This window comes from Trematomus bernacchii, unplaced genomic scaffold (assembly GCF_902827165.1).
Source record: "Trematomus bernacchii unplaced genomic scaffold, fTreBer1.1, whole genome shotgun sequence".
NCBI lineage: Eukaryota > Metazoa > Chordata > Actinopteri > Perciformes > Nototheniidae > Trematomus > Trematomus bernacchii.
In genome coordinates this window covers 230,862-249,126 of record NW_022987735.1, presented here as the reverse complement: position 1 = coordinate 249,126, position 18,265 = coordinate 230,862, and the positions used below count along the sequence as shown (strand labels likewise).

The 18,265-nt window shown below is 40.2% G+C and overlaps 1 protein-coding gene across 3 annotated transcripts in view; it reads right to left on the bottom strand.

The window, feature by feature from the left end:
• The window catches only part of plekha5 (pleckstrin homology domain containing, family A member 5), an 83,235-nt gene extending 71,426 nt beyond the window's left edge, over nucleotides 1–11,809 (bottom strand). For all 3 annotated transcript variants that reach the window (XM_034145976.1, XM_034145972.1, XM_034145973.1), the window contains exons 1-3: nucleotides 11,701–11,809; nucleotides 11,526–11,602; nucleotides 10,234–10,291 (exon numbers count right to left, since the gene is read on the bottom strand). In XM_034145976.1, the coding sequence (XP_034001867.1) occupies nucleotides 10,234–10,291; nucleotides 11,526–11,602; nucleotides 11,701–11,792 (227 nt within the window). In that variant the 5' untranslated portion in view covers nucleotides 11,793–11,809. The remainder of the gene's footprint in view (nucleotides 1–10,233; nucleotides 10,292–11,525; nucleotides 11,603–11,700) is intronic.
• Between the last annotated feature and the right edge of the window lie 6,456 nt (nucleotides 11,810–18,265).

Sequence of the window (18,265 nt, the reverse complement as noted above, 5' to 3'; positions counted from 1 at the left end):
TGTCTAGCCTGAAAGACATGTGCTGGGGAGAGACAAGTGTGGGACATGTAAGATCTGCACGGGGAGCGGTGCAGAGCACGCTGTTGCCAGGAGAGAGAGGGGGGGGAATAAGCCAAAGCAACAGGACCAGGAGGGTACGATATTAATCCTTCCATCACTGCTAAATTGAAAACTTGGCAGCAACCACTACATCGGTCTAGCATTAACCCTGTATTCAATCTTCTGGTAGTAGGTGAGAAGAAGTAGTGCAGCAATACATTAGGGGATGTGGTTAAGAAGGTGTGATCCATGTGAAAGCAGAGGGTCTGGAGGGGGAAAAAAAAAAGACAGTACTGATTGCCTGCTTGGAAGTGAGTCAAGACAAATTGAGTTGCTGAATTTGTAGCAATTGGTTTCAGGAAATAGTAGGCTGTTCCAAAGCCCTCGGTGGACATTTTAACATGATGCTCCAAAAGCTCACAGCTGTAGAACATTTGAGCAGAGCGACGGCTTCCAAAAGCTTCCTAATCATCACGGACCATCTGGAAAACAACTGGGCTGTTTACTGTCCACTGGACTGAGGGAGACGGACAGGAGGAAGAGAGGGAGGAAGAGAATGATAGAGTGAGTAGGTGAATGCTTCGCCATGGCATGATAGTGTTTTGGAGCCGTGTTAGAGCTTAAGAGATATCCATCGCCTCGCTCACAGAGCTCATCACGATCCAAAGTAAAGGCATTTTAGGAGCGAATACAAGATGCTTTCCTCTTGCACATGCACGGATCAGCTCTCCTTCTGCAGCATCTCACCTTGTGTATTGTAATGATTGCAAGTTTTTGCTTTTACGCAATATTGAGTTCCTAAAGTAATCAGGCTCTTTAGAAGCAGTCAGAAAGGCTGGATGGGGTTTTTATGAACATTGAACACCAGAGGAGAGCAGGGAACTGCCAGGATACTGCAGTTTCACCAATGGCTTGAAAACATTTGTGCAAAAACCTTCTCACTTTTCCAGCTTTAGGAATAGACTACACAGGTAAGTGGACAGGATGATAGAGAATGCCGAAAAGGACAAAGAAAAGCAGTTCCTTGAGATGTATCCATCGTGAGAAGTCTATCCTAAGAGTTATTCTTGAATAAGTGTAACCATGGTTGGTGTAGTAAGGTCTCAGATGTAGACCCAATGGTGTGTGGAATAGCAGAGCAACAGCATGCCCCCCCCCCCATGAAGGCAGCTGATTTAACCTGGCACAACATACGCAAAGGAGGGCTCATTGCAGATTACCACAGGGATTACTAAAGTTCATCAGCATCAAATCAAAGACACCACACTTCTAAGAGGCTTTGAGACCAAAGAAATAAAGAAGAATGCACTCAACCTAATAAACCCAACTTCATTCAATCATCATACACTCTATGCAACAGGGCTTTTAACCTATTCTGAAGCACTGGGCGTTAATCATGCACAGAGTTTGAGTTTCGAGAATAGGTGTATTTGGCAAGGGCTTGTGCCCTCAATGACAGCCTGAAATGGGAACAAAAAAGAGATGTATCTCTAAGATTAAACATAGAGAGCCATCACCTGATAGCAACTGGGACTAGTACAGACAAAGACTCTCTTGATAAAGTTAAAAGCAGACGTGCCTTAAGTTCTCCATCCTGGAAAAGAATCCTTCCCCATAGGAGAACAAGAGGAACAAGCTAATATTAGAGTGTGCAAACAACAAATGCATCGCAAAAACCCTCAGATATGGCCGAGACTACTAAGAACAACAGCCGAGGACACTTGGCCTGATGTGCATTTTCACAGAGAAACTGTCTTAATCAGCACCTGGGGCAGCCACTGACATCAGAGGATCTCTCACACACACACACACACACATTCACACTCCAAACACCAAAACACATACACACTTTTCTACCAGTGCTAGCCAGATGGCGGAGACCCCACAGAGACTGGAACTCGTGAGAGCGGTCTGAGCAGCTCAAAGCCCGCCTCCATGACTCTCCGTCTCCCAGTCAGCACCCACACTCCCAACAGAGAGCTTTGGAGATGGAGATTGGGATGATGTACAGCAGATCCAGGTCTTCTGGTTTCTCTCTTAAATCACATTACACACACAGTGAGCTGAGTGAGTAGCGAGCGCTGACAGAGTGAGTGAGTCAGCAGCTACAGCCATCCGAGCCTCCCCCTGCCAAGGGGTGAGTAAACACTCTCAGGGCTCTGCCGTTTGAATAAGAAGTTGTCCCTGGTGTGCCATTTGTTAATGTTAGCCATGTGTTTGGGAGCCAATACGTCTTTTCAAACATAATATTGCATACAGGCTTCAAGAAGATGATCATCACTATTATTTGGCACGCTGTTAACATTAAATCAGTGTATGAAAAAATGAAATAGGTAGAGGCAAACATCTGTTTTACACATGGCAGACATTTAATACTATGATAGACTTTTATACTCAAATAACACAGTGCGCAATGCTTTTATTATTCAATGAAGTTGTCATTGTGTTTGGATTTTTTCTGGGAGCTTAAGTTTCCTCCAACTCGCAGGCAATTCATTTGCCCGTGGGAGTGAAAGAGGTCATGTGTCTTTGAGTGGTGAGCTGTCCAGTGAGCGCCCTACCTCTCACCTTTTGTGTGCTGGGATTTGCTGCAGCTCCAGCAGAACAAATGAAAAGAACTGGCTCTACTTGTTGTTTTTATAATACATCTCTGGAAATGCTTCAAGGTGCTATAGCAAGGAAAGACACACCGAGGGAAGCAAAGCCTGACACATCAATGTGAACGTGGACTGTGATTTAATTGAAAGAAAATGCAAAAAGAAGAACATCTGTGTGTGTTGCCCCAGCAACGCACACAGGAGAGGGTTAATTAGTTCTGAATGGGTATGGTTCAGCAGTGGGAGTTAACTGGTATCATAGTATGCCACCTAAATGTTGTTGCTGCCTTAGGGTTACTACAAAGTAACCTCTTCATTTCTACACTTCCTTTCTGTTGGCCCTACACTGTAATGAAGCCATGTGACGCCTACACTGGTGGAACACTTTCAGTTCATTATGGCTTTAGTTTTATGCACACGACGTATATTATATTAATTTTTTACATTAAATACCACACACACAACATACGATAGAGATGGACCCACGTGGCAGAGTTTGGAGAGAGAAAGTGGCGTGCAGTGCACACTGATTATCAACGGTGGTTTAACACATGAACGGTTGATTAAATCTATTCTCAACGTGTCTCAAAATTGACAATGTTACACCTGCAAGCTAATCAGTCACAATTATTCCCTCTGCCATGGTATTAAAAGATGTATCCTTACATAGAACATGTAGTCGGACTACACTGAAGGCTGACCACGTAGTCACAATGCTCTTAACTGCTGCAATCATGCTTTGGGATCAGAGAACACTTAATAAAGCCCAGTGATTGGTCACATCTTTCTTTACAGTAGGGGGCATTTGATTGGAGCAGGAACTTTAACCGTAAAGTCAATATTTCACCCGATTGAGCTTAATTAGTCAGAATGTGGGGGACCACACATTTGATCACCTATTAAAGGATAACATAAAGTATATATCTTGCATTTAATTTCAAACAATTCCAACCACATGGTGACCTCTTTAACTCTCACTTCTGTGGCTGGATTGGCAGAGTTTCCTAATGGTCTGATAAGGCTCTGCTCACAGACAGAAGCTTGGATTATTCCTCAGAGAGAACGGAGAGGCTTTAAAGTCTGCTATAGCTGAATATCTGGCATATATGGGGGGTTGACAGGCACTCACATCATGGTCTTCATCAAAGATCAAAACCTCCACTAAAGATGAAGCTATTGCATAAACAGAAAGGTGAACAATAGGAGCTCTTTCCTCAAATTGTCCCTGAGCCTTTGGGATGTTTTACTACTTCACTTTAGCTGATGTCACTCATGAAAATGAAAACAAATCCCCTATGCCTGAGGTCTAATCCATTCTTCAGATGTCTGATAAGATGCCTCATTTCACTGGTGCCCTGAAGTGTCAGTCTCTGAAGTGTCTGCTGCAGAAATAAAACTTTGGAAGAGCCGAGAAGCAAGGCAAGAACAGAGAAGCTGATGTGGACAAGTTGATAATGATTTGAAATTGAACTATTCGCTTGTTTTATAATTGGAAGGGTAACTTGATTGATGCTAGGTTTGGAGGTATTGTACACTTCTGCTCAACTGCAAAACATCAGCGAGATAGCAGATAGGTGGTTAACAGAGTGGAGCGTTTAGCAGCAGAAGAGCCAGATATTTCCCTCAAGGAGCGGTGAAGAAGCTAAAAAGGGATTGCATATTGGATTTAACATTGACTGGTGCTGTCCAAAAGCACATCATCCAATGAATGCTTATGTCGCTCTGTATCCGTCGGATGTTTAAATGAGAAGCGATGTGCTCACAAGTTTGCTGATTTTAGGGGAAACTCTCTTGACAGAAGCATCACGAAATCTCCCACTTTTTCTGGCTTTAAAAATCTCTAAGTAACTTATTATGCCTTAGAAATAGTTTCCGAGTCGTTTTTACCACATTAGTCACTAGGATGAACCGAGGCTCTGATTGGTTTAAAAAAAAAAAACACACAGTCATCAAAAAGGTGATTTGTTTATTGATCTTTTAGTGACAATTACCACAACTGAATATTGATCCACATGAGAGCAACCGGATGCACTACTTTGAAATGTGCAGTCAGCAAGTGCGTGAACCTTCAAAGCCCAAAATGAGCCAACAGCTACACAGAGGTCCAACTAATGAGATGTTTTATCATTATTGGGCATATTACAGTTGACGTGCTTTGCTCTGTTCTGAGTAATGAATTAAGCAGCTATACTGTAGAGTAAGTAAACATCTCAATTAAAGTGGAGGTTGAGAGCAGATTAGTACAATATTGATGTTTCTAGTTGCACTTTATAATGATGATAAGCACTTGGAAGCGGTTCATTGCCCTCAACATTCATTAACATAATGCTAGCAAATGGATCATTAATAACTGGGCAGCAATAAAGCAAGACTCTTGGTCTGTAGTACTTGGAGGGCTAGCCATTGAGTATGCTACTGTAATTATTACGCACTCGTTATTCTCTTAAAAGGCTTCAGCTATGTCATTGTGTAACCTACATCAGTTAGCCCTGACTTCAGCAGTTCACCTCCTTTTACAGACAGACTAGATGAGACAAGAATAGCAAACAAGGAGAGGAAGGCGTTATGAGATCTGCACCTGTCTATTCATAAACATAATTGCTGGAAACAGTTCATGCATCCATGAAGCAACGATTGTAATCGATGTTGTAATCATGGTCATCACTCCCCTACCAAAATATTATGAAGCCTTGTGGGAAACTGACTTCCCCCCATTTATCCTGATAAACACTTCTGAGAGGTCGTCAGAGGTCAGCAGCACTCATTAGCACACAGTGACAGACAAACATTTGAACCAAATGCTCCTTCAATTGCCCAAATCATGTCCCCTGCCTTGCTCAAAATGAAGCTTAAGTTAAAATGTGGGATTATGTGTTACAGAGATAAAATGGAAAAAACAAATCTGCCAGATGGCACACTCATCAAAACCCTGTTTTCGTCACATCAAAAACAAACTGACCCGAAACTGCACTCTGGGTGAGTGTTGTTGACCCGGGAAGGGCATACAGAGAAAATGTCATGAAAATGAAACGACTCTCTGTATAGCATGCTTCATAGAGCGTATGGAGCATACAGTATGTCCATATCTATGATGTCTTCAGCATCAGAGAGCCCAGCTGTGGGTCGTTGCACAGAAGTGTAGTTCGATAAGAGATAAGACTCCCAGCTCTGGACAAAAGGTACCAAATAACAGACGGGTTCATCTAAAGGGGAAAGAGTTACTCGGATGTGTCGGATTATTTTCAGCAGTGGCAGAATGGCTTGATGGAAATAAGTGTTCTCTGATTTCTGAAAGCAGTTGTGAGAGCAGGACCAAAAGCTCCTGGCTGAAAAAGTTGAATTGAATATGACTAATGGGTGGCTGCTATTGACCGCTCCTCAATGAGCCAAAGTAGATGTATTTTATTGGTATGTGTTGTTCAGACAAAACAAAACAAGCCCCATTGAAAAGAAAATAATAGTTGAGCAGACGCAGCAGGCAACTCAAGTTTTAACTGTAGCATGCCCTTTTTTCATTAGTCACAGCTTCAACACAATGACTTTAATTTAGGGCTGTGCAATTAATCGTATTTTAATCGCAATTACGATTTTGGCCTGCCACAATTACGAAAACAACATAATCGAAAAAAACAATTATTTTGCTTTGCTAGGTTGTGACAGTGCACTGCAACAATTAATTTTGGTCTCATTTATTTGTATTAGTATAGTTATTAGTAGCTTGGGGAAGTGCGCTCCAAAATATGTGTTGATCTTGTTTATTGGTATTTATTATTTTGATATTATTTATTTGAATGTATCATTTATTTTATTTATTTTTGTATTGGTTTTTCAGTTGAATTATACGTTCAGGGTAATCAACAGTTAAAAAGATACTGTTCAAATTATTATTTGTATTTGTTTTAAAGTTAAATAAATGGATTTTTTCAAAGTCAATGAATAATCATATTTAATAAACGTGATATCAATTATTGACCCAAATAATCGTGATTATGATTTTTGCCATAATCGCACAGCCCTGCTTTAATTATATATCCGTCTGTGAATTAAATAAAGAGGCTAATGGTTTGCACATTTACACCTCCTCATTATCTCACTCTGTTGGCTGTAAAGCAAGTACTCTCCAATTGACACAGAGCCTAGTTCCCCAAAGCAAAGAGTCGTGTTGGCATTGGTCCACGTGAAAAAAAAACACAGCAACTCAAAAGAGAGTGCTCAGTCTGAGGAGAGCAATAAGCCACGACTGATTCAATTACCATCTGCGCTGACCTTCACTCATTCAAAACACACAGTGCCATAAAATAATCAAATCTTCTGATGCCTCTGGTAAACACTATCACACCAACAAGAAGCACCTTCCATCCGTCCAAACACATCCCGTCAGAGGACAGGCTACGTCAGCACAATCTGTTTCTCGATGCTCACACTGTGTAACCCGATGGTAGCAGCCAAGCCACACAGCCAATGGGAATGGGCCAGACCCCCTTTGCAGGCTCCAAACAGACCTGAGTCATAGAAATGTATCAATGATCAAGCTTTCAACGTATAGGTCTGACAACAAGAGGAGAGGGTTTTTTGTGTTTAAACTAGGCCTTTTTTTATGAACATTCAAAATGCAAAAACTGAACTAATTATTAACAATACCAAATTGAGGACAACATAATGATATCCTACTGTATAACATACAGCATATATGTATCCAGCTTCCATCAGGCTAATGGCTTAGGAACGTTTTCAGAGTCTTTTATTGGCAACCTCACATAAAGCCTCAAAATATCCCAAGTACTGTCCAAGACTGTTATCACATAAATTTGTCAACAAATCTCTATGTCAAAACAATGAGTCACAAGCAAATGGCCAGGCATGGTTTTCATAGGCCACTTACTCAAGTTATCTTCATCACTAAATACTGACAAATTGAGCTGTTGCCTTGATTTGACAGAACTTGTTTATCAGCCAGCTCAATGACACAATACACATGCACACAGCAGTGACCATGCAACTGGAGTTCTGAAAGCTTTTGTTAAGTAAACAACAAATAGGAAGCTCATGGGCTAGTCCCAGTACACAGCCTGGGGAAATGAGTGTCACTAAAGCAGTCCAAACAAACCTCCAGAGTCAGGGACAGTTTCATTCCTCAGGCCATAAGAAATTACTTGTTACTTGTTAGACGCTTTTATCCAAAGAGACTTACTCAATACTATGGACAATCCCCACAGGAGACATTTGGGTTGAAGTGTCTTGCCCAGGGACACAACGACAAGCTGACTGCAGTGGGGTTTGAACCTGTGATCCCCTGATCCGAACACCTACGGACAACCCACTACGCTGTGGGCCAATTATCTGTATTGCACCCACAAAATCTGCATCAGCTTAGATGTCCCCACTTAGCAGGCAGTGGAGTATGTCGTAGGCCTTCTAGTATTTTCTGCGAACCCCAACATTTTTTATATACGGGCAATGTAAAATAAGTTTACACTTCATTTGTCGGGCTCACAGTTTAGCTTTCAGTTAATCCCTTTTGTGTAGTGTTCAAAAATAAAGGACAGCTATTATAGGTATGTGACATGCACCGCTAATGAATGACAGAGGGGAATACAAGAAGGTCTAATGCATGTTTTACTGTTTCATTAAAGGTCATAACAGGGATATATTCTGAGGCTGTTTCTCTGTGTTTTGGTATCTTACTAGCCAACTGCCATTGTGACTACTGGTCGGAAAAACATGTTACTAAAAGGATTCCATTCTGTTCACCTGCTTGAAATCATTGAAGAAAAAACTAATAAAACCACTGCATCAGCGAACACATGGTTGCTGTAAATTGTCTAAATCTAGTTTGTTAAAGAATCACTAAGCTTTCTATTGCTATCAAGATGACTGAGGCCGATTTAAAATGGTTGTAATTGCACAGTATGATATTAGATTCACTGTCATCAGCTGAGCTAATACATAACAAATAGGCTGTATTAGATTATATGCATATATTAAGTGGTCAAATATAACGTTTTGAACCAATAAAATGATCTTATCTGTCCGTGTATCTCCTTAAGCCCTCTCTCTGAATCCTCTGTTAAACCTGTGTACATAAAGTGTATCTTGTATTTTGCACACAGCACAGTGACCTCTGTTGACAGCTAAGGAACACGTAGAAGAGCAAAGGAAGTCATACAAAAAAAGCAGCAATTTCTTCTGCAGCTTTTAAGGACAAAACAGCTGAATTCAAATGAAAACTCTGTCTAAAATGTAGCTAATGCACGCAGTTTAACAGTTTTTTCAATTAGTCTGCACTTTTTTGTCATCAGTGTTCCAGGATCCCATTGATAAACTAATGAATGTTGTGCCCGAGTCTGTTTTGCACTGAGAAGCTGTGATAAAATACTGGGACATAAAAGTACTGCTTTTCAGTCGACTGCCTAGCAACCTGCCACATGAAGCTACTCAAATTCACAAGGAAGTCGAAGACTGAGAGAGAATTCACTGAGGATAATGAGACATAATATCCTACATTTGTAGCCTGTATATTGCAATGTCTTCAATCATACGCATCCTTGTGTTCTGACAGAGGAATCCATTTGCAACATACGGTATCTCTAACTGCTGAATATGAGGGGTATTTCGATGGGACGTACATAATAACACAGCATTTAAAGCTACATCCTTGGACATAAAACATTCTGATGATGAATCAGTGACGACTGAATGACAGCGCTTGAGATCTCTTTTGATCAGACGCATGCTTCCGGCAACCATGGAGGGGAAAATATGAAATGCACTCTAGTTAGGGACTTTGTAACATAGCCAACTACGAATGTAAATCTTGTGGATCCTGGTTTTCAAAAGGAACATAAACTGAACAAATCAAAGTGCTTTCATGGACATGGAAGATATATGAAATGTCCTCCTGCCCACATAGCACCAACAAATGAGCGTATACTCTGGATAGGAGGTTCAAACAAAACCAATACAGGGAGAATTGAAATAGGAAGTCTTTTTAAGGTCCTATAATACTGTAGGTTGGCATGTACCTACAGAATATTTTCCAACGTCTACTTAAAACAAGTTGTCATTTTAAACTGTGAGCAAACTCTATAAACCCAACAATGAGGATAACCCATGTTTTTTTAGCGGATTAATAACTGTCAGAAAACGAGAACACGTTGTACTTTGGCTCAACTCTCCAAGTAGGCTTAGCTCTGAGCAAGGTAAGTCTGAATAAATAAAAACAGCTCACAAGAAGACAGCCACCACACTTTGCCCACTTTATCTAGTATTTGCACAACGTCCCTGTTTAATCATTAACTTTAGTGATAGGCTTTCTACAGTAAAGAAATTGTGAGTAAAGGTTCCAAATGTACAACCTTGAAAAGTTTACTAATAATACAACGGATGTTTTCAGGAGAAGTCACGCATTAGGAGGGGGTTTTCATGTATCTGAGGTGATAAACAAATGTTATCGCCAATGTTTATAATTAGGGCATGCTGCAATTATGGTGACATGAAAAGGGGAAGTGCCTTGAGCTTATATGGCCTGGTCAGGTATTTGTCTGCATGTTCTGGTGTCATGGTGGGTGTGTCATGTGGAGGGAGGGTTTTAACTCACTTGATAAAGCACCGCGCACCCTCGAAAGTATATCCTTCTTCCCATCCAGTCGGTAGGTCTGTAAAGGAGAGAGATGTGGACAAAAACATTTTAACATAAACTGGTGAAACAAACAGATGTTGCCTGTATTAAAGCAACTAGGGCTATGCACTAGCAGCTGTTTATTCACATGCTTAGATGTAGAGCTGCGACTATTTGTTTATTAAAATATAAGTTCATTTTTAAAAACAATTTGAAAATCAAAAACAACATAAAAATTGCTAAAAAAGGTATAGAAGAAACGACCCATTAGCACTACCCACATCTGAATGTTGCGTAATTGTTTTGCTTGTTTTGTATGACCAGCATATCAAATCCAAAAATACTGTTCCATCACAAAGGCAAATAAAAGCAATAAATTGTCACAACTGGATTTGCTAAATATCTGTATTTTCTACTGAAATTGTACTCTAACCATTAAGAAATTATCATACTATTTGCAAATCAATTTAATGGCCATCGATTAATCAATAAGTCAAGCAATTGTTTCAGCTCTAAATACTTTGGACTGTGGGAAATTCTGATGGTCATTTTTCACTATACTGACATTTGTATAGACTTGGGTGATTAATCGAGGAACAAATCGTTAGTTGCAGACCTTCTTGGATGCAGCAGCCACTTAATGACATTAGTGGGAAAGCTCTGCAGAGACTGATGGTTATAAGGAGGCTGCATGGTGATTCAACCAGTGAGACACTTTGCAAGGAGCTAGTTATGTCCTTATAGCACACTGCGTAGATAATATTGGTCAAGAGCTTTCTGGAGTGGTGGAAGCTTAGTGTAAATGTACAACTAACATTACAATTCAAACTCCTGTTGCTGTCATTCCTGTCAAACTGTGTGTCTCTGAAGCGTACATATGTTTAAGGCTGACGTTATATGGTAAACAGGAAACGTCGAACATTAAATAAAATGCTTCCGAAATTAATTTACATACTGGTTGTTGTTCGTAATAGTCGTGGTTTTAAGACTTCACGCTTAACGTCCACCACTCGTCAACTTCACAAGAAAAAGAGACTAAAGGCTCACGACTAAGTGGCACGAGCAGGGCAGAGGTGGGCACGAGAGGGCTCACTTTTCACAGCACACAAAAAAAAAACACTCGTGCATTCAAACAAGCAGCAAGCATGTCACCCTATCCCTATCTCGCAGTGTGGGAAGTGTCGGTGTTGGGTTACGCTCCACAACAACACATGACGGCGGACATGTTACACACAACACAGAAACTTGACAGGCGTTCAGTGACACCTCACCTGGAGTTTTCCTGTGCCCGGTTATTACCGCCTCGCCACTCACTGGATGCAGCCAGGTTGTACTCTTGGCTTCTTCGCTGTTGAGAGAGAGGGGCAAAGCAAGGCGTTTATTAATACACGGAGACTTTTTTTGAAAACGGGTGGACATTAGTTGAGTCTATGAAGGGATTGTTACTTAATGAAGAAGACACGTCCATCACGAGTAACCCCATAACTCCAGGAAGACGGGAGGCACGAAATCCACTCGGGTTGTAGGTCCGCCGCCATGTCTGGCAATACTGTATGACAACCGCGCGGCTCCGCTCTCAGCAGCGCGTACACGGAAACCTTGGCAACGGCGGTTAGATGAGAGGAGGGCAGACAGGTATAGTTTGTCTCGGAGATTATTTCATTGCAGTGGTGTAAAGTAACTACGTACATTTACTCAACTACTGTAGCCTACTTGAGTAACATTTTGAGGGATTTGTACTTTACTTGAGTAGACTATTTGAATGTGTTGCTACCCCACTACAATTTACAGGTTTATAATATACTTTTATTTCATTAGTTTTATTTACACATTTTGATTAATAATGTGAAATATAGGCTAGGCAACACTAAAATACTTTAGTTACACCTGGAGTAAATCCACCAGCTACCCTGCAGAATACAAAGAGATTAAAATAATGTACCTTTACCAGCTTTTATAGACACATTAATGCATCAATAATTATAACTAGGCTACATTTACTAAAGTAGCCTACTGTAGTATAATTTTGAGGGATTTGTACTTAACTTGAGTATTTCAATTTGTTTGCTACTTTGTTCTTCTACCCCACTACAATTCAGAGTTTAATATTGTTATTTTACTCCACTACATTTATTTAATATCTTTAGTTGTTTTGCAGATTTTGATTCATTAAATAAGCATCAGTATTTATAATCAAAACATATAATATATTATTCTGAAATGGTCCAATTTGCATAATGAGTACTTTTACTTTTGGTACTTTAAGTATATTTTGATGGCAATACTTTTGTGCTTTTACTTGAGTAACATTGTGAATGCAGGACTTTTACTAACTGAGTATTCACACACTCTGGTACTTCTACTTTTACTTAAGTACAAGATCTGAGTATTTCTCCTACTTCTATTTTTGAATACGTGCATTGATGGACATCAACATTATTTTTGGATGATATGCTTTAAATGTTGTTTTTTTCTGTTGTTTGAATGTTGACTAATTTGTTTCTTTTGTGTGGATGTTGATGCACATTGTTATTCACTGGCTGTGTTATTGTTGCCTTCTGCTCAGCTGTGGATTCACATTGATCTAAAACAAAGACACCCCTCAGCAGTGTGAACAAACATGGGGGCAGGGCCAGATAAACCTGCCTTTGCGCCCCAGGGCAAAATTGATCTGCTGGACCCTGGGCCCTTATTTATTTTATGCTGCCCCACCCATTTGATCACATCCGGTTAGTTAGCTAGTTAGCAATGGCTAAATTGATAAACATGTTAACCATACAACATTGCTTAATAACAGCCCGGTTGATACTTCCATATCAAATATACATTGCGTACATACTCTCCTTACTGCCTACTGTTTAATAAAGTTTAATGAAGCACAAAACAAAAAAAGTGAAAGTCTGAAACCTTCTGGCATATTGGCCCTCCTAAAGATGGTGCCTCTACTGTAGGTCTGGTAATAGCAGGAGCCACCTTGAGACATCATGTCAGATGGTACCGCTTTAACGATGCATAATCCAAACCAAATGATCATATGCAAAACCAGCTGACTAACAGTTAGCCTGCAGTTTATGTGGCGCCTGGTGTTCTGCTGCTTGTGACAGTTGCCGGTTTCGCCTGGTTGGTAATCCAGCATTGCATGGTGGTACAGACTGACAAACACACACAGAACCACACCCACTTATAACTCTGCCTTTAGATTCTTGGTAGCTGCTTTCTGTTCCTCATTGTGCTATGAAACTGCAGGATCAGCCTTTCACACCATACAAAGACAAGTCATACAACACCACTGCATCTGGCCTGTTGTGTCGCATTGTGTTCTGGACACATGGTTAGCTACAGATTTTGAGGCATTTGGTGTTAACGGTGGAAAGGGGACGTATCCGCCAACTGTCAAGTCATCCACCTTGAAGAATAACTCTAAAGGGAGGGGAAACAGTAAGCCACTGATGTCCCTCCTAGTCAAATATCAACAACACTGAGCCCTTTGTTTTCTACTTACCTGGGGCAGAGCAATGCAGCTTTCTAGTTTTATGAAGTACAGAAGAACTGCTTGTTTTTCCCCCAGGTAATGCAAAGACAGCGGTTCGTGAGATGAAAGGAACATAATATTCTACAAAGCTCAGCTTCATGTGATCTTTAGTTGAACCTGCATCAATTTGAGGTAGCAGAGGCTGTAAAGCATAACCCACAGCTAAATCAAATTGTGAACAGTTGGAGTATTTTTTTGTTGAGAAAAAGATACAATACCTTACCTGCCTTAGCCCCAGCAGAATATTAATGAAAAAGGTCCATTAGGGTGGAAATAATTGGATTCGAGCTCAGACTGATACCTGTATGTGCTGGGATACCCGTGGAACCAAAAATCCAAGGTTCCTGCTTCACAGTTGGGCAGCTCAAGATCTTCCCTCTGTATTTCTTGCCATTTATAGCGTTCAGGGAAGAAAAGTGAAACATACAAGAACCATTTATTTCTGACTTTTAAAGTCATAACACACAGCCACAATCTTTGGATTTAAAGTCATATAAGTCAAAAGATTATCCATAAAAGTATTTATACGGAAAATAACTCAGTTGCATTTTATTTGACATTTTACAGGAACCGGGTCACAGTGATCATTGAGAACTCAACAGCTGACCGAGTCAATGTGCAAGTTTGCATTGACTTCTATTTCCAGGTCGGCCAGTATTGACATAACAGAAAGTCCAGCACTGTGGGTCAGTACATGTTAATCTTCTTTTGGCAGAAGCAGACATTTCTCAATTGCAGCCCACAGTTGCCAGGGTGAATGATAAATGCTTCACTGTACTGCAGCTTATCATCAGCACTCAAGCAACCCAATGCCATGCAGTTAAAGTGGGAGCCTAAATGAGAGTGACGAAGTATGTTTGTCTTTCTGCAAAAGATAGCACTACACACATGTGTAGACCTTTCTCAACAGCATGTCGTTGAGTAATAGAGAATGGAAACACGCCAAACATCTTGACCTCTGAATATTTGTTTATACATTTGTCTCATGGGATCCACTAAATGTCACACTATACTTAGGCTGTCTGAGGCTCTGCTCCTAACGTGACACAAATACTAAATTGACTCAGCAGAGACTTTAAAAGATCAGAACATCTCCTCTGTTGATTGCAAATAGAAGGCTACTTTACATCCTTGTTTTCGATATCATAAATAATAGAAACCAGATAAGCACAATTACACAATACAATGGCTTATCAAAGACTCAATTCAACTCACAAAATATCAATTCATGTCCTTAAGGAGAGCCAGGGCCGGATTATGGAAAAGTGCGAAAGAGTAGGCCTATCATTATTTAGTACGTTCAGTGTTGTGTCTGGTTAACATTGTGCAACGCATTCTTACATAATTGCTCCATGCTCGGCAAAGCGAAGGTTCTCTGCTCAGCGACACAGGGCAGACTTGAGGCATCAGAATGTAATTAATGGTTGCACATTATCAAGCAGCTGTTAGAGGGCTTTGTTCTGGTGCCAGTTAAGCAGTAGCCTCGTGCCTGTCTGTGCTAGGTAAGAGGGAAGCCACTCGGCATCAAAAGCCTGTACAGATAGAGATATCATTCAGCCTTTGAAATAAGCGGATTTTAAATGAGGGGAAATGTATTACATCACCACTTTACTACTACTGAGGGGAAGTTAGTTATTCTTTTATTGAGTAAAAATAACTATGCCTAACATAGCCTCAGGAGGTAATCCAGCCCACTAGTAAAATGTAAAATTCATTTTGTACTGTACTGTTTATCCCGTCCCTTACTCATTGCTCAATGATGTGAACATGATGTAATCTGTGCTTCTCTGATTTCAACCTACAGTTTCATTTGACTGGCATGCGTAACCCACAAACCAGTGTAACTACTAGGGCCGACAAATCAGCAGGAAGGGGTAATAGACAACATTGGACAAATGGTAAAACACTTAATACGTAGATGCTGATGTAGGCAGTAGCACTGTAGCAGTGTGCATGGTAGGAATATGTCACTATGCTTTGAAAGTTTGTGGGAAAAAAACCCTGAATGTTGACGGTTTCACAACTCACCTCTGAATCATTACGCACCCTTTCCTGAATCACAGTTAGTCACAGTCTGACAAAAACCCAGGCCACAAATGGCTCTATGTTCACCACAGTGATGACCTCATTGGATCTATAGCCATTTTGGAATCAGTCCAAATGTTTTTCTTTCCATGTTTTATGAGATTTCCACTGGTGATATGTGTCATAAAACCGAATGAAGGGGTACCCTATTTTGTAATTAGAGGATGCTGTTAGTGGTCAGTTAAACTGAAGTGATTGTGCAAAGAAATACGTGCAAAATGTATTTACACAGGCATATTTAGTTAGATATTTCTATGCAAAGTGATAACAGAGCGTAAACTGTGTTCAATGTGAGTTTATTCAAGCTAAAGTAATGAAAAGGTCAATTATGTTGCCTTCTGCTTAACTGACTCTTGGCACTATGGCAATATGACCAACAGCACAACCAGGCAGGAATGAAGTCTCATACATCTGTATTAAACGGCCAGAGCTCAATCATGCACAGTTAAGCTGTCTATTAAATATCACAACTAACACAATTATCATAATCTTACCTACATGATGTCATTATGGATTATTGATTTAAAAAAATAAAATAAACTCTTTGTAAACATAATGAAATGAACCTGCTCCCTCTTATCTCTCTCTGCATCATAAACTGCTTTATTAATTGCTATCAGTACTTAGTAGGCACAAGGCTATACTGCAAATGCACTGGACTTTAAATCATCCGCACATATCAGAAGTGGCTTCCCTATTGATTGCGGCTGGCGTCATTACTGCTGTGTCATTTAAGTAATGAAGTATATTTTTAATTAAAATAAAGGGCTACTTAACATTGATCAGGGTCGCAAGCCCCACTTTGGTATAATGCATAAATAACCTACCATGGGTGTGATTATATGGTGCTCATTTAAGCCCATCACATGTGCTGACACCACAACTGCTGACACACAGCACCTCCTGGTTTCATCTTCATGAGTGCGAGCCTGTGCCTTCACCCTGCAGTGTATTTATGCTTAAGTAGCAGTAATAGATCAGTTCGTAGAGAAGGACTTCAGACTTAGTGCTGGTTTAATGTAGAAGTGCTGTTTTAAAGCCACGATTATCTGTGGGAGTATAGGCAAGGCCACATTCCACTGCGGATTTCTTTAATGTCTGAGATGATGAACAATATTAATGGATGTGAAACCAACCAAGAAACTTAAACTTTCCTTTTTCTTTTTTTTTTACAGAAGCTGATGAGATGTACTGTATAACAATGCAACCACAACATCTGTTTGGCGTTGCAATATTTAGCAGCACGCAGCCCTCCCCTGTTTACACACACTTCCTGTGTCTGATGGGAAAGAAGAGCAGTGTGACAAACAGGTCATGAGCATCTTCCCGGGGCAGCGAGGGTCATGTGAGCCACATAAGAAAAGGCTCCAGTCCATAAATAAATATTAGAGGCAGAGGGTAAGAAATCCTCAAGGACACATGATGTTCCCAAAGGATCCTGGAGTTTCGGACAGTAAACTAAACTTTTTGGTTAACTCATTATCCAACACAATCTGCTCAGCAATCTTTATGAAATTCAAATAGGGATGTCTCATACATTAATCATATTTCCTAATGAATGAAAGGAAAATATTTCATTTTAATGTGTTGCGCACACTGCGATACAGATCCAACTCAAAAGACAATAAGCATTGTTCACTTGAACAAAAAGATTAATGCTTAACAGAACCCTTCTGAACTGGTGGCCAAAATGCAGTATACTGTATATCCCACTATCCAGTTGAGATAGAGTAACCTACAAAGTAATTAATTATGTTGAAAATAAATTAGCTATTCTAGAAAAGGAAGGAAACAAATGACCTAGTCTCTGACATCACAGTACACATATTTATGTATGAACATCTGCTCTGCTTGGGGCTATTTTAGGCCTGAAGTTTTTCTTTTTATATTCAAGGTCATGGAAAAGTGCATGATCAGAGGAACATTACTGCTTTAGTTATTTCCTTATTGTTATCACATGAAGAGCTCTTTAGTTTTGCCCCTTTGCCTTTCAGGGGATTTCTTCATTGGCATTGTTTTTAAGTGCTTCAGCTCAGACACTGGGGGATGTTGTGAAATCCTGGATTTCCACAGAAAACAAGTCACTCTGTGGGTTTGCATAAGTGATTCTTGAGTGTTTATTGCTGTGTTTGTGTGCCTCATCATGGTCTTCAGTAGAGTGTGTACAGTCAATTCCAAAAGAATATGACAGTCACGCAAAAACATATCTGTCACAAAAGTTTCTGTTTTCAAATCAAAGACCCACATCCTTCGGCACTGAGTAAATGAGCTTTCTACTAAAACAGAGAGAGAAGATACTCTGCCGTATTTGCTTGTTTGTATAATTACACTTTGTAGTAACTTCCTAAAAGGACAGATCTGCCTGTGATTGATGAAGTATGTTTAGACACCACA